General features: G+C 42.8%; 1 protein-coding gene across 4 annotated transcripts in view; it reads left to right on the top strand.

Moving 5' to 3' along the window:
• LOC144683534 (mitogen-activated protein kinase 13-like) overlaps window positions 1-26,694 on the top strand; it is an 80,557-nt gene that overhangs the window by 31,861 nt on the left and 22,002 nt on the right. For 2 of the 4 annotated variants that reach the window (XM_078546623.1, XM_078546621.1), the window contains exons 4-9: window positions 382-487; window positions 2,423-2,452; window positions 16,691-16,738; window positions 16,995-17,109; window positions 20,157-20,228; window positions 22,541-22,620. In XM_078546623.1, the coding sequence (XP_078402749.1) occupies window positions 382-487; window positions 2,423-2,452; window positions 16,691-16,738; window positions 16,995-17,109; window positions 20,157-20,228; window positions 22,541-22,620 (451 nt within the window). The remainder of the gene's footprint in view (window positions 1-381; window positions 488-2,422; window positions 2,453-16,690; window positions 16,739-16,994; window positions 17,110-20,156; window positions 20,229-22,540; window positions 22,621-26,694) is intronic. The other 2 variants (XM_078546624.1, XM_078546622.1) reach the window with 2 other exon arrangements.

Raw genomic sequence — 26,694 nt, 5'->3', positions numbered from 1 at the left:
CTCAGAATGGTCAACAATGAGGATATCTTTATGGAAAATGGGGGTGTGAGGGGGTGGTGGTGTGCGTATTGCCTTTCAGCTGGTGACACACTGTGAGTTGCAGTTGCTCCCCTGCAACCCTCAAAATGTCACCTTTAAAGCAGTACTTAGTCACAATAGTAGCTGAAAATGGAGGACCCGACCCATCCAGTTACAAGTAATGACATAGCTCCCATTAAGCACTCGAATAAAGGATAGGTGCATGAGGTTATTTTTAAATAATTGTACTGCTCTGAGCGCATGTAACCCAATATTCACTTGGAATACTTTGATTGAATTTGTCTAACTAATAGTTATTTTATGTTAAAAAAAATTGCTTATGTTGAATGACTTTAATTTTAGCTACCTAGTTATGCCATTTCTGGATGCTGATTTGAACAAAATCATGGGAAGGCTGACAGAAGACAAAATTCAATATATTTTATATCAGATATTAAAAGGCCTTAAGGTAAGAAATAAAAAGAAGTTGATAACTTAGAAATTTTTGGAAACATTATATAAAAGCATTATGATAAGTATAGAAATAACATAAATGCGTAAAATAAAAGCAAAGTAAATGTTGAACTCCATATGGGAATTTTTAATGTCTAAATACGTAACAGCAGGAATGTGCAGCTTGAATTAGGTGAAATGGCCTTTTGTGCATCTTCTGAATGGTGCACGATATCACAGTGACACTGAGTCACTGGGTCAATCCTTGGCTAAATACTTGAAAAAAATTTACAGCACTATGGTATAAGAGCAGACAAGTGGGATTAATTGGACAGCTCTATTAAAGAGCTGGCACAGGCACCTTAGAACCACAGAAGGTCATTCGACCTATATACAGCACTAACATTATTCAAATATGATGCTTTTGCGAATGGATTTCTTAAGAAAAGTTGTTGCTTTCTCTCCTTTTGCATTCCTCTTGTTTGATTTTCACCTATGACATTGTGAAAGTTAAGATTTTAAGTACAAGGATTTATAATCTCATTTAAGGTGTCAATAGCACTATCTACATTTTTTTTATTGATAAAATTATTGAATGGAGCATCTGTTAGTGTGCAGATATATCTGCACAGGGCACTACCATATGTCACTGGCAAAGGCTGATAAAATTATGATACTTTCTTCTTATTTCCTCGAATGTATTCTTTTATACAGTCAGGTTTCTTTGTAGATATAACATACTGTGTACATCTATCCTTATTCTTATTTCGCACAGAGCAAGTAAGTTGGATTCCTCTGATTTCAGTATCAAAGGCTTTGTGTTCTCAATCAACAGAAAACATGTTGCTCGAAAACAAGATCCATTCTAATGTTTGTGCCCTTTAGGTTTGCTGGAGCCCTGCTTATGACTCCAATGAATTGCAATAACACAACTAAAAGCTAATAGATTAGTTTGTTAGGCATTACCAACTCTGGAGTCCATGACCATGAGAAAATTTATTGCATTGATGCTGTTTTGAGGTTGATTTCTAATGGGACCCAAACCTGCAATGACAAGAAATGTGAGGTTAATTGATTAATCAGTGAATCATTGCCACCCACTAAAACATGAAAAAAAAAATTTGCTCACAACGTAAGACTTTGCTGTTTGATATGAATTTACAAGTAGAGATTATGTATGAGAGAAGAAAATAAGTAGCACCCAGAAAACAAACATGGAGGCCTTCATCATTATCTTTTGATAATTTCCCATGTTTATTTTTAGGATGTTAGGATAACAATAATATGTAATCGGAAAACAATGAATTAAGAAACATGCCTCGCAACTTTAACACTGGTTTGCAAGAACTTAGGAGGATCTGGGAAACTTGTACCAGGGCGCCTTCGGGCAAGCCAGATGTATGACCCAACCATCATGGTTCAAGTGGTGACCATTAATTCTATTTGAATTTCCATTTACAAGGCAGCTGCTGAGTGAATAAATAATGTCTGTTTCATTTTCCCCCTTTTTTTAAAAGGCCCCTGTGGACAAAGGGAGATTCTTGTCCCTTCCATTTTTAGGGAGATCGCAGAAAGATGTAACAGCAACATAGATGCAGCCGCACTTTACTTTTTCCTCTTCTAATCAACTGTAGGAATTAGAAACAGCTAGTACACCAAATTGGGGTTATGAAACTGCCTTGTGTTACTATATAACACCATATATTTGCATATTGTTACGCCACTCCATATGCTTGCTCTATGGATTTTTTCCCATTCCACCTATTTTGATACCACAGGCCCAATTTTTAACTCTGTGTAAGTGAATGGGCTTCAAGTGAGTTAAAATTGGACCTATTTCATTTGCCCTTTCTCAGCTGATGAATTTACTGTGAATAAAACAAGAAAATTTAATTAAATGAACCAGTTATAACATTATTTGTGATAATAAATACTATTCATTTTCTTTCAGTATATTCATTCAACTGGAATTATCCACAGGGTAAGCTGATTTTAAATATCAATGTTATTAGGAAGAAAATAGAGAGAAGCTGTACCATGTGGGAAAAAAAATTCATTTTTCAGTATTTTATGTTAGAATGTGCTGAATGCAAAACCTTGCCTGGTTTGTCAATATCCACTTCAGTTGAGTGGGAACTGGGGTGAGGGGATGGTATGTGGGAGAGAATTACATATTTGTTGACATATCAATTGCTTAATATATTAGAAAAAAATAAAGCCCACTTAATTGATAGAAATAATTAATATTGGTCATTGGGTTGTACTTATTGGTCATGTGCCTGTACTTAGCCTAATGTAAATGGCTCTCCCATTCAGGAGCCTTGCAAACAAAATGCATGCAGCTTTGTTTTGTCCTGAAGGTGTGTGATTTGCTGAAATCAGGAATCTGAGAGGCTTTTAAAATACTGTAGATCCCGGCGTATAAGTCGACATTTGAAGCTTCAAAAAAATCCTTCCAAAAATGGGGGTCAACTTATACACAGAGTGTAAAATGTGTCAAGCCCGGGAGAAAAAAGAATGTAAATACGAGGCCAACATTGAATAATAATTGTAATTAGACAGTTTGTGTTTAAAAGAGCCAATGATTATTGGTTTGACTCTGGCATTGTGAACATTTCACAGCATCACTGAAACTTACAGTGCAGAAGGAGGCCATTCAACCCATCGAGTCTGCACTGGCTCTCTGAAAGAGCATTCTACCTAGTCCCATTCCCCTGCCTTATCCCTGTAAGCTTGCACACTCTTTCTTTTCAGATAGCAATCCAAGTCCCTTTTGAATATCTTGATCGAATCTGCCTCCACCATCCTCTCAGGAAGTTTTTTCTAGACTCCAACCACCCGCTGGGTGAAAAAAAAGTGTTGAAAATGTTGGGTTGTGAGCAGTTGTCCTTTAAACTGTCCATTTACATCCAAGATAAAAGAATAATGGTCTCAGGGAATGCTAATCAGCATTTCTACTTGGATACAAGGCCCATGTGATTCATGTTGCCATGGAGATGGGCTTTGAGAGAAGATGGGTTTCTCAGATATTCCTGAAACTCACAGAAAAGTTAGACTGCCAGAATCCAGGAGAGGGAGAGCAGCTGTAGGTAGCAGAATGCTTTGGTTCACCAGGCAGGAATGCAGGTGGGAGCTTGTGCTTGGATTGAAAAGACCAAACTCATAAGAAATTAAAATGAGGCTGAAAGATTCGCCCAGCTTGCACTAGAGGGAGGATCTCGGGGGGCAGGGAGAGGGGGTAGTGGCGGTGGGAGGGCAGAACCATATTGTGGAAAATTAGAAGTTCCCAGAGTGAGAAAGTAAAAGAACAGAAGTAGACCCTTGGGAGCTTAGAATCACCTTGGATTGGTTCCAAAAGAATTGAATGTCTACTTCAAGGATTCCACTGTATTGTTCAATTTCATTGGGGCAGCAGGAAAAATGGGGCAGGAAGCCTGCTGACAAATTCCTGTCCCTACATCCATCCTTTGAGACATTCTTTCTGCCCTCCTCTTCCAAGCAGGAATCATGGCCAGCTACTCCTCAACTATCCTGCTGTACTTCAGTGTGGGAAGAGGCTTAAGAAACCAGCTAACGTTCTTGTCTTACAGTCTGAAATACTGTAACCTGTCATTAAACCAGAGGAGGGAATGAGGTACAGACTGCAGTAGCTGTAAGGTCACCAAAGAGAATAAAAGAGGAAGAGGCCCTGGCCTCTCTAGCTCTCACATGCAATCATGCAGAATCATTTTTACATATTAACGGGGCTTGTGCCCTCTTGTGTTTCCATTAAGGACTACAACAATGGCTCCACTGTTGCGCCATTAGATTTTCCAGGTGACTTCTCCCAAAGAACTAGTCTGTTGTTTTTTAACAGCTTTGTAGGATGAAGGTTATATTCACAGGGAGCAACCGGGTAAACCAACCTGATTAGAAGAAGAATAATATACTTTGGCCTACCTGGTTACTGCTGGCTATGAAACTTGTTCATTTGCTAGGATAACATGCCTTGGGTGAACAGTTAACCCTTTTATTGTTACTGAGCAGCACATAAGAATTCCACTAGGCCTGAGCACACTTCAGAAGATTAAGCAGGTTTAATCATTAATAAAGTTGCTTATAAAAGCAGAAATATAAGGGAAGAGCTGAACCTGTTCAAGTACAGCAGTCTGATTGCTTAGTGATCAATAGATACAAAGGCACATTTTCTTGCTATTCTGTTTGGTATGAAGAATCACCTAGTAACAACACATGGAGTTAAATTGGGACAGGGAATATCGAAAAATTATGAGGTTCATTATGGGTGTACAATCATCTCTGTCATGAGCATACCGGTGGAAGTTGCCCATAACTGCTCACTGATTGGTACTGATTTACTCAACTTCATTTCAGCCATGTGACACAATCCCAATCTCTGAAGAGCACCCTTAACACATCACTGTGATGTTATTTATTTCCAATACTAGGCATTCCTGTGATATCTGCAAAGCCGCTTTTACAGTATTCAAGACTTGTGTCGCTCTTGCCAATTCTCAATGCACCAGATCTTCTTGTGCCAGCCTTTGCAATCTTGGCACCTTTTTTTCCTGGTTGCAGTCACCTGCACAGACTTGTGTATTAAAAATTAACAGCACATTTCTGCCAGTCGCATTTGTTAGTTATACAGCCTAACATTCTTTAAGGAAAAAAAATTGTTTTCTGTATCCCTAATTATCTTCTCAGCCTAAGGCAATGGATCTTAGCCTTCATCAACTGACTGGCTTGTTTAAAAAGAAGAGGGTTCATATGCTATGGTAACTATAATTTACATTGAGTGAATGTAAAATTATATATTTTCAAGTTTTACTATGAAATATTAAAAAGTTATTCACCAATTTTCAGATTTAGCACAATTCTTTCCATATAATTTCTCTGTGCATAATGAGTTTGTGGAGAGAGAATATTTGGAACAATTGCATATCACTTTCATACTGTGTTATTCATAATGATATAGATGACATTTTTTGATAAAGACTTGTTTATCATTGCACTGTAGCATTTTCAGACAGTTTAAAAATAGCACCTATATTGAAGGATCAAAGCCTCTAGAGTGAAAAAAGGTGTGTTTTAAACAAACCAAGACAAACTAATTCAGGAAATGCTAAACTTGAATCCTACAAACCTGAAAATTTGAGGAGGAATGAAAGGCTGAAAGAAGTGCAAAGTTCCACAATTTTAAAGCCCTGGAAATGAAAAATGTCTTATTTCAACATAGTGGAATTATACGATCATGTATTTGGAACATAGAAGAAGCAAGCGAGGAATATTCAGAACAACAGTGACAGTAGAGAGAGAGAGAGCAAAAACATTGAGAGGGGAAGGTTACAGGGTAAGGGTGACAGAAAGACAAGAAAGGTTGTAACAGTGAGAGTGAGAAACTGAAAAGGTTTGCCAAGGCACTTGGTCAAAGACAATGCTTACCTAAGCAAGGAGTATATACTGTAATTTAATCTTTCATAGTGAACAATTGATATTTGGAGCAAAACCATAATACACCCTTTTTACAAAAAAACGATCGACTCTGCACTTTCTTGCTGGTGTTTTGAACAACCAAGGCTGTTTCCAGTAGCAACAGTGATTGTTGTTTTTTCTAAAGCATAAAAGCAGAATCAGCAGCTTGTGCATTGATGAGTACCAAACCTTAATAATCTGGACATGTTCATCAGATTACATAATTACAATATCCTGTCTTTTATTTATTTGCAATCAAGAAAATCTACAACATTGAAAACCATGATAAAAATCTTGCTGAAGGTATTTTCTTTGAAAAGAAGGATTGTTTTTTTTTTAGTTTACTGTTCGCATGTTGCAAATGATTACCTACAATGACTGGGAGAGTTAATAAATGTATTTTGAAAATTATTTTAGTAGTGATAGTTAAAGATCTATGGTTCTGTGGCTGAATTCTGAGCCTCTGCTGGGGCTGGAAATGGTGGTAGACAGGTGCTAAAAATCGCACCGTCCACCAGTGTGCCAATTGTCTGACTCCACCATTTTTTCCAGAGACTGACTGGAGTGGTGAAAGGGCAAGGATACCCACCCTCACAATGCTGGGCCGGAACATTCCCGCATGCACACGGATCTTTCTCACTGACATCCATAGGACAGCTGTAATTGTTAAAACATTTGTGATCTTCCATCTGTTTTCTGGTACTGTCTTCAGCTGCATTAAGTTTATTTACATCCCACCTGTTATATTTTCCTCCACAAGAAAAAAGCAATTTCTCAAAATGATTTTTCATTCCCCCCAAAGACTACACCAGCAAACCTCATCCTGCCCAAAAGGTGAATACCAATTGGTTCCGATTGGTCAGCTGAAGTCCTCCGGCATGTTCTTTGTGGCCCTGTGACCTGTCAATCACTCATCAGAAGTAACGGGCACAGAATGAACTTGTTAAGCAAAGCAGGACAAGTTTGGTCTCTGGGGAATTCAAGCCCTCCTAGCACTTCCATTACCATCCACTTTGATAGGCAATGATGATGGATCTGCTTTGTCTTAAGATAAACACACTTTTCAATACTTTAATTATTAGAGGCCATATTGTCTGTTTGAGGAGGTGGATGAATTTGGGGGTTGACAGCAGTAAGGACCAATCGCAAAGGCCCAAGTGGAACATGTGCCATGTCAGACAGCTAGGCAACCAGTGAGATCCAGGAATCAAGGGGGACATTTAACCAATGTCTTAATAGTATTGTTAACTCTGGCTGGACATATTCTGGGAGATGTCATCACATGAACTGCCACCTTCAACTGCTCCTCCCCCAGATTCCTGCCATTGGTCACCCAACATGTCAATCATTATGGAGCCTTGCCTTCCCAAGGCTTTTCAACATGTCCAGGTTTTGACTTTTGAAAATCTGGTCACTCTAGATTGATGTCCCCAGCTGCTGGCAAATCAGAGGCTTGCAGCAGCTTGTGCTGCCAGCGGGAGTGGGAGCAGTGGCTGCTGGTGGCACCGCAGCCACCCGAGGCCCAGGATCGTGGAGGAATCCTAGGCCACAGGTGACTGAAGGCGGGACGGGGATCGCGGGGCTGGGGGTTGGTCAGAGAGAAGCGCAGGGGGCGGATTTCAGTGGGGCCCCCCCCCCTCCACCCCCCACCGATGACGAGTCTCTTGATCAGGCACAGACAAGGCAAGAGAGGCCACTGGCAGACCTGCCAGGTTTTACTGGATGGCCTTCCATGGGCGCAGGAAACTCATGTGGCCTCCATTTAATCCCTGAGCCACCACTAAATTGTGGTGGGCTCAGGGATAATGGGTGTCAATTGGCACATTAATGAGTCTAACTGAAATCCTGCAGCTGTGAATCTCTTTTGCATTCTGACTTAATTGGGAGAGATCTTCCCGCCACAGAGACAATAGGCTTCTCCCATGATTAAGTGGGCCTGGTCATCATGGCTCCCACCCCAACATGCTGTATAAGGTCCAGCCCACAGTGTGGGCTTCTGACTCTCATTTGAGCATGATGACAGCGTTCAGAAACCCGCAGGGAAATTCCTGCCTCAGTAACAATGAAACCAAATGAAAGGTCAGTATGCTGTTGAAATGATTGAATTTAACAAAAAGTACAAAAGGTAGAATTTTATTTTGACTACAACATGATTTGCAACCATAGTAGATGCAATAATCTGGGGTAATTTGAATTGAATTTGTATGATCCCCATAGAGACAGAGAACTTTTAAAATAGATATGAGTTTCCCAGACCAAAGAATCGTTTGACAAAATTTCATGTTTTAAGACTTTACTGTAACAAACAAACTAAAATCAGCATTGACCAAACGTTACCGAGTAGGCAGCTAATACACTAAACTACATAAAAGTTATAAAACAAAAACAGAATTACCTGGAAAAACTCAGCAGGTCTGGCAGCATCGGTGGAGAAGAAAACAGTTGACGTTTCGAGTCCTCACGACCCTTCGGCAGAACTTAGCTTTTTGTTTTTATATACATAAAAGTTATTCCTTATTAACTTCTTAACACAACCGGAAACCCACGCAATGTTTATACATTATATTGCACTCAGCAAAAATTTAGTCTAGTATTCTGTCATGACATTGGAAGGAGCATCCTCAAAGTGGTCTGTGAGCTTTGAATTTTTATGTGTATTTAGCTCCCTTTTAATTTATGTGTGGTTCAGTTTTAAAATAATCCAGCAGACAAGCTTTAGTCTTAAACAAGATAAAGATTACTTTATTACAAAAACTGCTGCTGAAAGTTGTTTAAGTAAAAATGTTTAAGTTATTAACTAAGATACAGATACAAAGATTAACATGCAGATAAAGGAGAAAGATACTTTAAAGATAAGATTTCAAATCAGTCCCTGTGAGATTTTGTTGTGGACCTGTTGCTCAAGTTCCTTCATTCCGAAGTGAAGGGGTTTAAACTTGAGGTTTGGTTTAGCAGCTCGATGACTTCTGCTGTTGACCAGTCGGTGTTTGCCTTTTTTGAGGTGGACTCAGCAGGTCAGCAGGTTTTTGGGAGAGAGACAGAGAAGGCTTCCCATTCCTCACTAATTCTGCAGTTAAAGCACTTGTAGATTGCCTGGATTCTTTCGTCAGAAGAGCAGTTGATTTCTTAATACCTTCCTCTTTGTCCTCCCTTGGCTAAAAATCCTCTCCAATGTTGTTTCTCAGAGTTCTTCCTAGGGTTCTGTACAGAAAATGGATGTTCTCAAATGGATCTTATACAGTTCCAAAATTTAAATTGGCTGCTATATTAGTTTTGATGAAGCATTGTTCTGCTAAGTGAAGAAGTTAGTTATGTTGAGGTTCTTTGAAGTCCCTACCTATCTCCTATTCCCTCGGAAGTAAAAGGGGATTTCACACCTTTTAGAATTGAATGGACCTTCCTGGAGGGGTCTTTGCATTTTTAATGACCCTTTGTACCAGTTCTAGAGATATGAATCTAACAAGTGTTACAGGCAGGAGGGGGATTAATTTAAACAGCCCTGATTTCTCCTCTCACTACCTGTAAATGGAAAGGCTTTTTTGATTTCTCATTTCCCCCTTATAAGTAGTGGCATATTTTCCCCAACCCTTAAGTTTGGAGTGACCCACTCCTCTATTAATTACCCCACAGCAAACCCAAGATAAGGTTAAATAAGGGAGTTTGTTTATTTTTACACACACATAAAATGCAGGAAGGGATTTTGTAACATCTGCCCCTGTTTGCACTTATACAGTAAAAGAGGGTTAAGGGAAAGAAAGGGGATAGGGCAAGACCACGATAAAAATAAGAGTTATGGTTTCATGTGAATCCAAAGTCCAGAATTAAAAGTCCAATGGTACATTCCTTCAGAGGGTAGCAGGCTGTCTGTTTCAGGGTGATCTTTCTTTCCCAGAATGGGAAAAGGCACAGATACAGATGTTCTAATGTTCCCGTAGTTCACAGTGTAGATGAGAGCCAGGCAATTTACCTGGACAGAGTTCTTTCTGCTGCTACCTGTTAGATAGTATAATGGTAGTCTTCCTGGATTCAGTTCCACACAGCAATAATACAGGCTGTAGCAGCTTAACGGAGGTCATGTGACATATCTCCCACTTCTTCTCCTGGATGTTGCACAAAGGATGTATTTTCCCAGATCTGGAATCTTGAGGTGTTTATGGAAGTCAGGATCCCTTTTGTCCTGCAGACATACCAGCTCTGTTGGCTGGGGCTCTGCCTTACAAATGTAAAGGGTGTTGGTGCATTTCTTTGGATTTTTGATTTTCTGCAGTCACAGGGGCATCAGCAACCCTTTAATGATAATGAAGTTCCTGTTGGTTTCTGAAGGTTAGAAATTCCTCTTGTATGAGTCATAGAGAATCAGGGAAAAGCCTTTGTACATTAAAAAAATAATAATTTTATAGAGTAGCCATGTAGATGTAGATATATATACTTTCCTTCCTGTCTTCTGGGCGGGACACAAGGTTTGAATAAACACCAGAAGGTGCCACATTGTCTGTCCATACTTCCATTTTTCTTTAAACAAAAGCCTTTAAAACTCAATGTAAAGGTTTGAAAACAGAAATGTGCTGTTAGAAACAGTTGTCCTTAAAATCTGTAATATCATAATTACACATTTGTGACAATTTGAAAATCCCAAGTTCTTCCCAGCTATAGCAGGATCTCTGCTCCCTGCTCCACCAGGGTGAATCTTCCAGTGTTCTTTTAAACAAAGTCCTCTTCACTCAATCTTCTAAGCATAGTTGAATGGTCTTCCCGTGGCAAGGTACCTTCTGGTGATTGCTTGGTTTTAAACTCTCCACAATCCTTGTTCCCTCCAACAAGGGGTCTGCCCTCACCAGCTCTCTGCTTGGCGATTAGCCTGAAGCAGTCCTTTTCTTCTGCCTTGCAAAGCAGCATCTGCTTTCAGTCTTTTATTTCAAACTTTTTGACTGGCTGCCTCTGAGAGTCTGGGCAGCGACATCACTAGAGGCCTTTGTGTCAAAGTGTTAAAATTTGCACCTGACTTTGAATAAGTTTTAATTTGAGTTTCTGTCTCTATAGTAAGCATTTCACAGGAGTTTGTCTCCAGGCGGATTTAGTATAAAGTCACATGGGCAGATCCTGTCGTAGATCCCAACCGCCTCTCCAAACTACTCCATTTTACCTTGGGTGAAGGAAGACAGTTTAAAACATAACCTTCTTATTCAGCCCAGCATTTGTAACAAAATGTGTCTTACATGATAGTACCTATGGGCAGAATTGTCCCAGATTTGCACTAAGTGCAGTAGTGGGCGGGAAAAAGGACGTTTTACTTGCTGGCCGCAAAGACAGTTTTTTACGCCGTATCGTCCCAAACCCACCTCATTAATTATGTATTCCCGGGAGACACGCCGTTTCGATGGTGGGTGGGCTCTAATTTGCCTGCCATGCCATCACCCCGACGCTTCATCACACCGGGTGCCATATTTAAAGTGCAGCTGGGTGCAGACTGTTCAGTGCTTCCAGCTCAGGACTGCTGCATGGGAAACACGGCCCCTTTAAGGCAAAAAGACTGCAGCCTCCTGGTTTAATGACGTGTCCCTCGAGCACCTTTTAGATGCAGTGGAGGCCCGCTATGATGTCCTGTACCACTGCTCTGGCCGCAGGATGGGCAGCAACACCACCAATCGGCCTTGGAAGGCTGTGGCAGCGGTGGTCAGCGCCAATGCCCTGCAAAAGAGGACAGTCACCCAGTGCTGAAGATGATTGATCTCCTCCATTCCCCAAGGGTAAGTCACTCTTCCCATCACTTTCAACTCACACACTCACAAACCTATCACACATCGCCATCACACATTCACTGCCAGTTGAAGAGACATCACCATTCACTCTCTCACACACACTTTCACTGTCCTCATCCCATCCGTGGGACCACTCACCATCCATACATGCCAGGCGTTCTTATCATTTTGTCTGGCAGGCAACCTGCTTACACTCTGTCCGCCTCTATTCATGCAGGACAAGTTGGCACACAACAAAAGGGAGAGGTCACAGACTGGTGGAGGAATGCCTGAAATCAAGGTCCTCACGGACTTTGAAAACAGAGCCATCCAGCTGGCCGGGGAGGATCTGGACCATCCCTGTGCTGATGGCAAGGTCGGCACTGCTGTACCAAGTGAGGATCCAGCAGTGAAATATCCATCAGACAACCATACTGTGAGTGATGTGTCCTGTTTCATAGGCCACTGACATGCACTAATTATCTCTTGTTGCTTTCGCAGGCACATCTAGGAAACAGTCAACAGAGTCCATGACCCAGGGCCTCCAATCAAGCCCCAAAGAAACCACTGAAGAGGAATCTGAAGGCACCTTCATTGAAAACCCATCACAGCGCTCACTCACACCCTCCACCAGTGCAGAGACCCACACCTCGGTGGGGCCTAGCTTTAGAGTAGCCTCAGGATCACAATCTGATGAGCACATCGCACAGTCTCATCCGCAGCAGGCAGTGGCAGGGACTTCCCAGGTCTCTGGCACTTGGAGCACTGCTGGAAGCCAGAAATTTGCTGAGTCTGAGTCAGAAGAGGAGCCTCTGGACTTTGGTCATACCTCAGCTGCTGGAGCTGTAAAGTCAAGCTCGGGAACATCAGGAAGGGATGTCCACTTCGTTTACAAGGCACGATGAAAGAGTCTGTCTGCCTTCAGGCTGGGGTGGTAGTGCTGGCATGTCAACGCACCAACACTGGTAGGATGTTGGCTGCCATTGAGACATTGGTCCAGGACACCATTCCTGCACTGCTGCTCAGGCTGAACATTGTTGGCCTCCAACAGTGTGTACGCAAGAGGGGTGCAGGGCAGCTCAATCTCACTCCAGCTACCAGTTCTCCTCAAAGAGTCAGCCAGAGGCCCTTTGGCACCCACAGAGGAGAGGATCAACAGGTGCACACCCGGGGCCATTCACCCTGGTGACTCCAAGAGTGTTTGGCGTTTCCAAATCCCCTCTTCCTGTGACCCCAGCAGCTCTGGCTCCACAGGCTGAGGAGGGTGCCACTGCCAAACATCAGGAGTCAGACATTCTCAGAGACTGTGTGAAGATCTATGGAGTGTCCTCACTGCATGTCATTATCATCCTCCTGGAATCGAGCAACTATTAGGGCCTCTGCTGCGTCTCCATTACAGGAGGCTTATCACAGAGTGTATGTGCGCTGTGATAAGCCAGACTGGAGTCAAATGTACTTCGATACAATGTGAGGATCTATGGTGTCTCCTTACTGTGAATTCTCATCATCCTCCACAAATCTAGCAGCTATGAGGGCCTCCCGAGCACACCTGCCTTGTCTGACAAATGCGAGGGCCTCATCGCCATCATCGTTGTCTTCGAGGACCTCCTCACCTCATTGGCATCCTCCTCATTGGGGGAGACCTCCAGCTCTTGCATCTCCTCCTTAGCCACCTCCTCTCTCCGTTGCAGCATCAGGTTGTAAAGGGCACAGCAGGCGACGGTGATGTGTGGCACCCTCTGCGGACTGTATTGCAGTGCCACATCAGACCGGTCCAGGCACCTGAACCTCATTTTCAGCATCCCGATGGTTTGCTCCACCATGTTGCGAGCTGCAGCATGAGCCTCGTTATACCTTCGCTCTGTTGCAGTCTGAGGCTGCTGCATGGGTGTCACCAGCCACGTCCTCTGTGAGTAGCCCTTGTCCCCGAGGAGCCAATCCTGCAGCCTCTGTGGACCCTGGAAGACTCCAGGGATCTGTGACTGACTGATAATGTAGGCATCGTGTACACTCCCTGGAAACCATGCACAAACCTGCAGGATGTGTTTGTGGTGCTCATACACCAGTTGTACATTAAGCGAATGGAAGCTTTGCAGTTGACATAGTCGACCGTATGTTGCGCCGGAGATCTGAGCGCCACGTGAGTGCAGTCGATAGCACTCTGTATCTGTGAGAAAGCTGAGATCTGGGCAAATCCAATCACTCTTGCATCTTGGCTGTCCTGGTACCGGGCAAAATGCACAAAGTTGTGTGCCTTTGCGAAGATGGCGTCCGTGACCTCATGGATGCATTTGTGGGTGGAGGCTTGTGATACCCCACAGAGGTTACCAGTGGAGCCCTGAAAGGAGCCACTGGCATAAAAATTGAGCGCTGTGGTCACTTACAGCCACTGGCAGTGGATGCCCTCCATGTCCCTGTGGCACCAAGTCCTGCATTAGCTGGCAGATGTGACTGACCAGTTCTCTAGACATGTGCAATCTTCAGCCACACTGGTTCTCAGTTATCTGCAGGACTGAAAGGCAGAGTCCAAAGGCCCTGGGTCTAGCTAGGTGCCAACCAGTAACCGCTCTCTGTGGCTCTTCAGCGGCATATGCGGGAGTGGCAGCCACTCCTTCTTCCTGAGAGTCCTCTCTCTGCGCAGCCAGGCACCTCCGTCACTCTTTTCTCCATTGTCTCCACTGTCTGTACCCCATGAGGCATACAGCTAGTTCACCAGGCTCCGTGATCCTTTTGTGCTACTCCTGCAGGATGAAAGAGAGAGACATGTGGGTTAGCATGGGTGTTCTAAGAACCTCTCTTGGTTAAGTCTGAAGGCCCCTTAACGCATCCCGGAGAGTGTTGGCCACCAGTTGGATGGCCGGAGTTTAGTGCGCTGCATGGCTGCCTGAAACCTCACCCACCTCCACCCCACTCCACCTGACTGATTGGCGGCAGCTTTGCCCACTGGACCGCATGCTGTGCTCCCAGCTCAGGCGCAGGCATTCTCCTAACCCGAACTGCAAGCCTGTGCTGTTAGCTCGAATGATGGGGGAGACTGGCCCAAACCAGGATGCTGACATTACAAGTGGCTGTGAGCGCCTTCACCAGTGACTGCTGCACGACTAGCTTTAGCAAGGAGATTGTACAACAAGCCCAGTCATCCAATTGTTCTGCAGTCCACTAAAACGCTCATTAATTTGCAGTCTGTGCCCGAGGGGTGAAAAGCTCTGGGGCACTTGGTGGCACTTTCATGTCTCTGTTGCTTGAGTGTGCAGAGAAGTTAGAGGCCTGACTTTAAGCTTGTTAATGTGGCTGCCTCCGAACTGTCTCAGCTGCAGAGGAATGGTCACTTTATCCAAGGTTTCCCTGATGCCTATCTGCTTTCCTCCCCCTAACTTTGCATGTGCTTGTGCACAACCATCAACTGTAGCCCCCAAGTTGCTTCAATCACAGGGCAGACCTTGCCCGCCCCCACCCCAACTTGCCTCAACCACATGGCAGCGCTTGCCTCCCCCCAGCCCCGCAACTTCCCAACTCACCTCAAGCTGGAAGCCCAACAGGCGATCCTGGCGAGCGCTGCGCAATGTTACTGTGCACTCACCTCCGAGCTCCCTTCAAAGTACAGCCCGCAAAGTGCACACCTTGTATATGCTGTTGTGAAACATGTTGGCGTGCAATCACGCCAACGTGCTTGGATGATCCAGCGTGGGGGGATGATTCCGGCAGGATGGCCATATAATATGCAGATGTATTACAATGAGGTTGCCGACTGTCGGATGGTGGGAAATGCGGCCCGCCATTCATGGGCAGATCGAACGATTACAAATTGGTTTCACAACGTCATGAAACCGAATTTTGGCCGCCTTGGCATATTGATCCCTCATGCCACTGAACACGCCCAATGGCAGCAAGCACGGAAAATTCCACCCTATAGCTTTTGACATTCCCATCTGAAAAGCTAGGGACACGATTTTTAGCTCGGTGGGCGTGCACCATCAGTGGGCCCGGGAGCAGCCGGGGAACAGACAGCCGACAGTGATCAGCCCCCAACCACGATTTCATGCTGGCTGGCCAATTAATGGCCAGCTAGCGTGAAATGCGCGCTGAAATGCTCAGCATTGCCGGGCTGGGGAGTTGACGTAAACATGGGCACGGGGAAGCGCAGAAAGAAAACTCCCTGAAGGCAGAGAGCTGCCTCAGGAAGCTGAAGAATTTAAAAACAATCAGTAAAGATTTTAAAATCCAGAGAAAAATGTCCACGCATCAGAATCAGTCACCTGAATCATATAGATGATGAAAATTCTGTCCAGAGGTTTTTTTTAAATTTGATAACATAAACCTCATCTCGCCCTTTGATGAGGTTTAATCAAAAATGCAAAGTCTGCCTGGCAGATTCGCTCGTCCGCCAACCGTATGGTTGGACGGACCACAAAAAATCGGGGACAATTGGAACTTTGATGGGCTTAATTGCCCTCTTAATTGTCGGCGGGCACGATTCCGACTTTTGCGTGCGCACGCCGACTGAAATATCGTGCAAGCGCGGGATGACGTTGGGATGCTCGCCCGACATCATCACGTGCTATTTATGCTCGAGCAGGTTGGGCACGCACCCACCGAGCTAAAAATTCTGCCCTAGGTCTGGTTTAAATGGTGAAGTCAAGTGCAGTAAAGTTCCCATCGATTATTCAGATCCAAGAGTGCTAAACGTAAGGAAGGAGTAGTATCACTCTTTTGCTTTTCATGTATTCCTAGAATTATTTGTCAGTTACAATATCAATACGTTAATGGTCTTTTGATACCAATTACTTCCTGAGGAAATAAAACACATGACATGGGACAATTTGCAACAATCAATCTGCTAAACCTTTTCATTTTTAGTGTATTAAGAATTACCTTTAATGTGTTTCTCAACAATTGGCAGCAGCTCACAATTGTGATACAGTTATTGGTCATGGAACAAATATTGTAATTGAAGTATTTGTTATCGTAGAGAAAAACTTTTATATTTATGTTAAACTTCATTCTGCTTTTAGGATTTGAAACCTGGTAATTTGGCTATAAATAAAGACTGTGGGTTGAAGGTAATTAATCTTTTTGACCGGTTGTAAATATATTTTACTTTGTCTAATATCCAGAAGTTTCAAATTGAATTTTCTCTATTTTCTAACCCCAAATTCCAATTAATTTAACTGAAAAATGTAATATGTTTGTGGACTGATGGTAAGAGTACAGAAACCTATTGGTTTCATTTATACTTGACGTTTTTTTTTAAACGACCTTGAATTACCCAGAAAGAAATGTTTCAAATTGGATCTGCATATCTTTCTGACATTGTAGATCATTGACTTTGGTCTTGCTAGACACACTGATTCAGAGATGACAGGATATGTGGTCACACGGTGGTACCGTGCACCTGAGGTCATCCTGAACTGGAGGCACTACACTCAGACAGGTGAGTCCCCATCATGCTTAATTGCAAAAAGTAATTTATTCCCAGGTCACAGTATTTCTGTCATGGCATGAGTGAAGCTTATTTTGTATAAATGTTCAAAGCACATTGATATAAGATAAGAACTAAATATAGAAAGTGCTGGAAATACATAGCAGGTTAGTCATCATATGTAAACACAAATTACTACAAAAATTTACATTTAAATAGCACCTTTAATGTAATAAACATCTTGAGGCGCTTCACAGAAGTGTTTCCAAACAAAATTTGATGCCGAGCCACATAAGGAGATATTAGGAAAGGTGAGCAAAAATTTGATCAAAGAGGCATGTTTTAAGGAGAACATTAAAGGAAGAAAGAGAAGTGGTGATATTTTGGGAGGGCGTTCCTGGGCTTAGGGTCTTGGCAGCTGAAAACATGACCACCAAAGGTGAAATGATGAAAATTAGGAATTCTCAAGAGGCTAGAATTAGAGGAGCACGGATATCTCAGAGGATTGTAGGGTTAGAGGAGGTTACAGAGATGGGGAGAGACAAGGCCATGGAGCGATTTGAAAATAAGTCTGAAATGTTAAAATCGAGGTGTTGCTTACCCTGGAGCCAATGTGTGTCAGCAAACAGAGCGGTCAAGAACAAACAGGACTTGCTGCGAGTTAGTTATGGGCTGCAGAGTTTCAGATCACAAGTTAAGAAAATGGAATGTCAGCCTGGAGTGTGTTGGAATAGTCAAGTCTATGAACAAAAGACGGTGTAATAGCTTAGGTGTGAAGCCCTTCTGTTTACAGATTTCTAGCATTGGTAGAATTCGTTATTGTAAAATGATGGGTTTTATTTCTGTAACTCAAAAAGAAATTATATTTTTTATTAAGGTATATATGACATTCTGTAATGCTATTAAAATTATTTGAAATTGAATTAGCTGCTGACTGTGAACAAAGTTTATTAGCAAAATGTAACTAAACTAGTGAACAGAAGGTTATATTTGTGGGGGTGGGGAGTGTGTCCCCTACTAATAAAAATGTTTTATGGCCCATGAGCCATAAAATTAAGATTCAATGGCTCAGTGATGCACACAGTAAGCAAAATTACGTTACATTTAAGACTTTATGGCTCTCGATGCCTTAAAATGCTCAGTTCCTGGTATCTCTGTCATTTTTCAGTAATCAGCATTGGAAATTTTGCCATTTTATACTACAGATGTAGTGTCACCTGTCTTCATTTGATTCATCCTTTTGTCCCCTCAGCTATTTTATTCCATATCCTGTTTGATTCTTCGATAAAATTCGCTGCACTCATTCGCTGCAGTAATGTAATGCAGACTTATAGAACCAATAACAAATGGTTGCTGCGGGTGCTTGTGGCAGATCCATTAACCAAATCATGGACCCCCAACTAAATTCTGTTGGGTATAGGATGCCAGTTTTTTTTTAATATTCGCTTATATGACTGGCAGGCAGATAAAACAAAATAAGTAACACACTTGTGATATGCTGCAGTACCCTGCAGAGCAACCTGCTGTTTTTAAAAATAAAATATTTTTAGGATGTAAGCAACCCTGGCAAGGCAGCGTTTAATTCTCCATCCCAAGTTCCCTTGAGAAGGTGGTGGTGGGTCGACTCCTGTGGAATTTGTTTTAATAACTGAATGTTAAGCATTTCCCGGTCCCTCCAGAGGTATCCAGTCCATAAAGGGCACTAATCGTGCCTGGAGCCCACTATGAATATATAATGAAGGTTCCTGAAGAAAATCTGCCAATGAAGGAAAATTCATCCCTTAGTGTGGACACACATCACAGCTTAGCTAGATCCATATTGTTGCTTAACCGGAAGTTAATCAATGAGCACAGGGATGATGGATGCACAGGACTTGCTGTGAGGTAGGGCGTAGGCAGCAATGTTTTGGATTGCCTCAACTTTCCAGAAGGTAGAACATGGAAGGAGAGCCAGGGGAATAGTCTATGAGCTTTGTTTGGGTATAAAGCTCTTCAGTTCACAGATTTCTCACCTTCATATATTTTGTTTTGTAAAATGATGATTTTTAATTTCTGCAATTAAATAAAAAATTGTTGTTATCCTTTATTGTACTTATGGTCTTCTGTAATGGTATTAAAAAGTACATGGCCCGGATCTTCTGAAGAGCAGCAATTATTGTCGGATTGCCAGTCCACTTGAAAATTCCCCCAACTCAATGCTGCACCACATTTCTTCCAGGACCTTCCAAGCCAGGCTTTTCCAGAAATGTGGAGCACAGCATCCCTCAGAGAGCCCCCTCAAAGCAGAGTAGAGTTGGGGGAAGACAGGAAACGCCCTCTTTTTATGGCACCAGTTGTCGTTTGATAAGTTTAAAGGTCCAGCGTGAATGTTAGTGAATGAATGAGTGGATGAATGTTAATGGATAAGATGGTAGGGCGGATGGGTAAATAAGTAGTTAGGTGAGGTAGTAGGTAGATGAGGGGGTAGTCGGCTCTGGAGGGTAGCTGGGTGGTCGGGAGGTTAGTCAGGTCAGGTTGGGCTGGAGGGGAGGTTGGGGGGCTGACCTAGGCTTTGGGGGGTAATCAGGTTGCCAGGGAGGTAGTTGGGTGGCCTGGAGGTAGTTGGGTCAGTGTGAGTGATTCAGGGGTCAGTTGTGTAGCTACCCAGATGTTAGGCTAGGTGTTAATCTGTCTAACATTTCCCGGGTAACTATCCAGGCAAGTACTGAGGAACTGTCCGAAGTCTCTGTCTGTAGCTCAGAGACAGACATTTTCGGAGAGTCCAAGCAGCAGGGAATTGCCCATTGGAATTGAAACTTTCCAGGCAATTCCCATGTAGGTCCATGCATCAGGACTTCCACACGGTCCTGATGTGCATCTCTGTCATGCGAATGATCTCTGACGATCTGGAGAACGGAAGATTTGGGCCCATATTTATATTAGATTATATATTCTTCATTAACCTTAACTTTGGTTGAAGTATCAGGATGCAACATGTGGTCCAAAACACAGTACAATATTTTGTTTATTTTGTAAGGAATGTAGATAACAGCTTTTCCTCTTTTTGTTTTCAATTTCAGTTGATATTTGGTCTATTGGTTGTATTTTTGCTGAAATGATCACTGGCAAGATACTGTTCAAAGGAAAAGACTGTATCCTTTATCCAACACTGGTGATGTAACTCATATACCTAGTGTAAGCCATACAGATCTAGAAAGTACAGATTCAAATATCTAACCTATGCTGATTTAGGTGATCCCTGCTAGGTCTATGGTAAGGGTGGAACAATTTTCGTCAATGTCCTGGGTAGGGAAGGAACAAATTAGCCAGTACTCCTCCACTAGATTGCTGTCCATTGATTCCTGCTGAATGGTGTACATGTGTAGATGTAGATGTCTGATGGGGACAGCTTGGCTTGACAGTACTGGCTCCTGCAGTTAAGTAGCCTCTTTGTCTAAACCCACACATGAAGAGTGGCCGCTTAACGCACATTTACACTACAACTGTTGGGTTGATGAAAACAAACTTTGCTCTGTACCAATGCTGCAATTAAAGTGTAAATACAGCCTGAATCTGAATCAGCACCAAATCAGACACTGGAGCAAAGTTGGGTAAGAATTCCTGGTGGGGCTAGTCTCACTCTATTTTTCTTCAGAATCATGGAACCTCATAGTAGAACACAAGTCCATGATTTCTGCAGATGAGTGGAATAAATTGGAACTGAAAATTGTTATCAACTTGGGAATGCAATAATGTGAGAAACACTGAGAAATATGTAACCAATTGGCTTTTGGACTTGTGGAATGTGTTTTCTGATGCCACTGTTAATTATTTTCTGTATCCCATTTCTTCACGTTAGAACTTTGATTAATTGTTTTCTGTACTGTTATGATCCCAGCTGAGATTACCCCTGGACAAGCCTGATCCCAGGTTGGAACCCGGCTTGATAGATCCTAACTTTTATTTTTTGTTTTGTGGAGAGTAGCTACTGAACAGAGTCACAGAAATCAGCTGATGAACTTATAACAAAAGAATTAAATATTTATTAAAGAAAAAAAGATGAACGATATTACATTACTCCTTCGCCCACACCTATACCTTTATGCTAGTTACAAAAGCCTATCTTAAACTCTAATATTCACAGTAAGTACACAGTTCATATAAACCAATAGGCAACCTGTGGTCAGACACACCCTACACACAAGTGGCAGATGGGCAGATGTCACCCCAAACAGATGCTATGGATCGCTCCTCAACCACACCCCCCCCCCCACCCCCCCACCAGCCATCCCAGATACTTGTCATGCCACGACCCGACCAGTCTCACTAAACTCGGTCTTTCACAAGAGGGTTTCCAATCTCTACTCTCCAAGAATTCGCTTTGGAATCTTTTCCCAAACCGATGCTTTCTCTCAGACGTCTTGCGCAAGGGTCCACCTCCAGGGTTTCGAACTCTGCTTCCAATGTTCCTCTCCTGTGGGTCACCACATGCATTCAAACTTCCTTCCATGCACTCTCTCTCAAATGTTCAGCCATGCCAACAGTACACCATTGCTTCACATGTCCATAAAGAGTTACAGCCCTTCAGTTGTCTCTTTAGACCTTCTGATTTCTCACAAGCTGTTTTGCTTTAAATCTGCTTCCTGCAGCTTTTCTTCTCTTCAAGCTTGAAGCTTGGAGCTTTCGTCTGCTCCTCACTCTTAACTTCAGTTAACAGGACCTTTTCTAGGTCCCTGTCCATCCTTTGACTAGAAGGTCTTCATGGGACTTTCTCCTGTTTCTGTCTCACTCCTTGGCCTTGGGATCAGATTGAATTATTTTCTTCTTTAGCTTGGGGCTTGCCATCTGTCTCTTTTCATGTCCTGCCTGTTCTGGCACCTTCTTCCAACTGAACTCAAACTGCTGTTTTTTCTGTGTGGGTGGGTGGGCCCGGCCCTGCCTCACTGGACCCCTGTTGCTAGGCAACAGCACAGTTTTTTTTACTCTTGTTTGCTTTAACTTCTCCCCAAGAGTCGTAAAACTCACGAGAAATGCAGGCAGCTTTTATAGTGAAACTAAAACTCAACTTGACCTTTTCTCAACACAAATACAGAAATACAAACTTAAACTTTAAACCTAAAATTCATTCCTAACACCCACAATAAGTTATAATAATTATAACTTATTAAACTGTTTCTATTTCCTAGCAGTACATTTTGTGTTTCTTATTGATTCAAGCACTTTATTTAATTTAGATGTTTATTTTTTGCAGAAGGTTTTTTTAGGCAGATTAGTCCCATTTGTGATTCAGTCTCTTTATTAAATACTACAGTAAATGCGTATTAAATATTACAGTAAATGCGTTGTATGCCAGAAATTAGAATCATTTTATTTGACCTGCTTCTGTTAATAATTATAGACAAATTAAGAATCTGATAGTTGCTTGTTTTAATACCAGTAATTGATTCTTGACCAAAAGAGCTAGACCTTGATCAGCTAGCACAGATTATGAAGATAACAGGAACTCCTGGTACTGACTTCATTCAAAAATTAGACAGCATTGAGGTAATGCAACGTTTTAGTGATTTTACAAACTGCACATGGCATTCAGTTTGATATAGTGCATATACATTTTGAAATACTTCATCCCATTATTAATGTCTTTTACACATTTTCTCTTGATTTTTAAGGGCACACTATAATAATTATGTAGAGTGCTTTAGCATTTGGTTTAAACAGAGCCACTTATAGGTTTGTCTGTGTGCTTCTATTAAGAATTGCAAAGTTAGACATTGAACTTCCCCTTTTCCCCATCTGCAACCCCCCCCCCCCCCCGCCACACCTCCTAATTTCTAAACATTAACCACTACATAAAGATCTGGAGTTTGTTAGTTTACACACATATTTTCAGCGAAATTCCTCCAAAATTGGCCCAATCATACAAAAAATCTTAAAATTTCAAGGGCAACTTATGTCCAGCCAAATCCACTTTCCACAATCTTTTGCACCAATTTAAAAACATGTTGCTGGAAGCCAGCCCCACCTACTAAACTGGCCATGCCCCAGATTGAATTACTCACTCTGGCAAGTTTCCATCAATTGTGCCTGTCTGTGAGACTTCAAAGAGGCTCTTGAAATTACGCCGTTAGGCACAAAGGCACTAATCGGCATATTTTCAAAGCTTTTAAGTATTAACTTTTTAATTCACAAAGGAACTGACTATTGTACACCAATATAACTAGTAAGTGCTTCTGTATAGTTTTTAAAATTCTATTTCAGTTATTTAAAATTGGGATATTCATTGCTGGTAAACGAAATAGTCTGATTAAAAATGCTTAATTTTTGTGATGTACTTATTATCAGCTATATTGATCAAATTGAGCAGGTTGATATACAAATATTAATAAATTACTTCTAATTGAGGAAGGAAGGGAATGGGTGACCACCAGGCAGTCCAAGAGAAACAGGCAGGCAGTTCAGGAGTCCCCCGGGGTCCCACTCGCAAATCGGTATTCCATTTTGGAGGCTGGTTCCTCCAGGGTGTGCAGGCAGAGCCAAGCTTCTGGCACCACAAGCAGCCTGTCTGTACAGGAGGGGAGGAAGAGAGGACGAACAATAGTAATAGGGGATTCTATAGTCAGGGGAACAGATAGGCGCTACTGTGGCCGTCAACGTGACTCCAGGGTGGTGTGTTGCCTCCCTAGTGCCAGGGTCTGGGATGTCACTGAACGGCTGCAGGGCATCCTGAAGGGGGAGGGTGATCAGGCAGAGGTCATGGTACATGTTGGTACCAGTGACATAGGTAGAAAGAGGGATGAGGTCTTGCATCAAGAATTCAGGGAGTTAGGCAGTAGACTAAAAAGCAGGACCTCTCGGGTTGTAATCTCTGGATTACTCCCAGTGCCACGTGCTAGCGAGCACAGAAATAGGAGAATAGCGCAGATGAATACGTGGCTTAAGAGTTGGTGCAGGAGGGAGGGTTTTAGATTCCTGGATCACTGGGACCGTTTCTGGCGAAAGTGGGACCTGTACAAGTGGGACGGTCTACATCTGAACCAGAGCGGGATTAACATCCTTGCGGGCGGGTTTGCTAGTGCTGTTGGGAGGAGTTTAAACTAATTCGGCAGGGGGAGGGGACACAGAATGTTAGCAGAATAGGGACACATCATAATACAGTAAAACAATCAAATCAGAGGGAGTACAGCTGCATTAAGTTTCAAGGGAGTAAAGCAAGGCTGGATGGCCTCTACTTTAATGCCAGGAGTATTACAGGTAAAACGGATGAGTTAAGGGTGAGGATTGACACGTGGAATTGTGATATAGTAGCCATCACAGAGACGTGGCTGAGAGAAGGACAGATTTGGCAGCTCAACATTCCGGGATATAGAATCTTCAGGCGAGACAGGGAAGGGGGTAAAAGAGGAGGAGGCATTGCATTATTAGTTAAGGAGTCAGTTACTGCAGTAAGGAGAGATGATATCTTGGAGGGGGCATCGAATGAAGCTTTGTGGGTAGAGCTTAGGAATAAAAAAGGGGCAGCCACATTGTTAGTTGTTTATTATAGACCCCCAGAAAGCCAGCGGGAAATTAAAGAGCAAATATGTACACAATTTGTGGAGGTGCATAAAAACAATAACAATAGGGTAATTATATTAGGTGATTTCAACTTTCCCAACATTAATTGGGAGACATGGCATTAAGGACTTGGATGGAGAGGATTTCTTGAAATGTGTACAGGAGAGCTTTTTAGGTCAATATGTAGAGGGTCCAACAAGGGACGGCGCAGTGCTGGACCTAATTCTGGGGAATGAAGCCGGCTGAGATGGTGGTGGGGGAGCATTTTAGTGATAGCGACCACAACATGGAACAATTTAAGCTTGTTATGGACAAAGAAATAGACAAGTTGCAAAAAAATGTTTTGGATTGGGGGAGAGCGGATTTTAGTAAAATAAGGCAGGATCTGGCCAAGGTAGACTGGGAACAGCTACTTGTGGGGAAATCTACAGAAGACCAGTGGGGGGTGTTCACAAAGGAAATGGGGAAGGTACAGGCTCAACATGTTCCCTCTAAGGTGATAGGAAGGAGTAACAAGTCCAGAGAACCATGGATGACCAGAGATATTCAGGGTACAATGAGAAGGAAAAGAGGGGCTTTTAGCAGGTACAAGGGGAGCAAATCAGCGGAGGCATTAGTGGAGTGCCGAAAATGCAGGGTGGAGCTTAAGAAAGCAATTAGGAGAACAAAAAGGGGATATGAGAAAGCTCTGGCTGGTAAAAGTAGGGAAAATCCCAAGATATTCTATAAGTATATCAGTGGGAAGAGGATAACCAGGGAAAGAGTAGGGACCTAGGGGGCAATCTATGGGTGGAGCCAGAGGACATCGGTAGAATGTTGAACGAATACTTCACATTCGTCTTCACCCAAGAGAATGAGGATGAAGGTATGGAACTCGGGGAGAGAGACTGCAAGGTTCTTGAGCAAATTGATATAGGGAGTGACAAGGTATTGGAGGTGTTGGCAGGCTTAAAAGTGGACAAATCTCTAGGTCCAGATGATTTGTGTCCCAGACTGCTGAGGGAGGCAAGGGAGGGGATCGGAGGGGCTCTGACCCAAATTTTTAATTCCTCTCTGGCCATGGGGGAGGTGCCCGAGGACTGGAGAACAGCTAATGTGGTTCCGCTATTTAAGAAGGGTTATAGAGATAAGCCAGGGAATTACAGAACAGTGAGTCTCACGTCAGTGGTAGAGAAACTATTGGAGAAAATTCTGAAGGAGAGAATCTATCTCCACTTGGAGAGGCAAGGTTTGATCAGGGATAGTCAGCATGGCTTTGTCAGAGGGAGCTCATGCATAACAAATTTGATTGAATTTTTTGAGGAGGTGACCAGGCATGTAGAAGAGGGTAGTGTAGTTGATGTAGTTTATATGGATTTCAGCAAAGCCTTTGACAAGGTCCCACATGGGAGACTTATAAAGAAGGCAAATGTACATGGGATACAGGGTAATTTGATAAGGTGGATTCAAAATTGGCTTAGTTGTAGGAGACTGAGGGTGATGACAGAAGGCTGCTATAGTGACTGGATGCCAGTGTCCAGTGGCGAACCACAGGGATCTGTGCTGGGCCCCCTATTATTCATCATTTATATAAACGACATAGATGACTATGTGGGGGGTAGGATTAGTAAGTTTGCGGATGACACAAAGATTGGCCGGGTGGTTAACAGTGAGGTTGAGTGTCTTGAGCTACAGGAAGATATAGACAGGATGGTCACATGGGCAGATAAGTGGCAGATGGAATTTAATCCTGAAAAGTGTGAGGTGATACACTTTGGAAGGAGTAATTTGACAAGGAAGTATTCAATGAATCGCATGACACTAGGAAGTTCTGAGGAACAAAGGGACCTTGGTGTGTGTGTCCATAGGTCTCTGAAGGCGGAGGGGCATGTTAGTGGAGTGGTAATAAAAGCATATGGGACACTTGCCTTTATCAATCGAGGCATAGATTACAAAAGTAGGGAGGTCATGTTGGAGTTGTATAAAACCTTAGTGAGGCCCCAGCTGGAGTACTGTATGCAGTTCTGGTCGCCACATTATAGGAAGGATGTGATTGCACTGGAGGGGGTGCAGAGGAGATTCACC

The sequence above is a fragment of the Cetorhinus maximus genome, chromosome 8 (genome assembly GCF_964194155.1).
Source record: "Cetorhinus maximus chromosome 8, sCetMax3.hap1.1, whole genome shotgun sequence".
Classification (NCBI taxonomy): domain Eukaryota; kingdom Metazoa; phylum Chordata; class Chondrichthyes; order Lamniformes; family Cetorhinidae; genus Cetorhinus; species Cetorhinus maximus.
The sequence above is the reverse complement of the archived record's forward strand: the minus strand, read 5'-3'. Positions and strand labels throughout refer to the sequence as shown.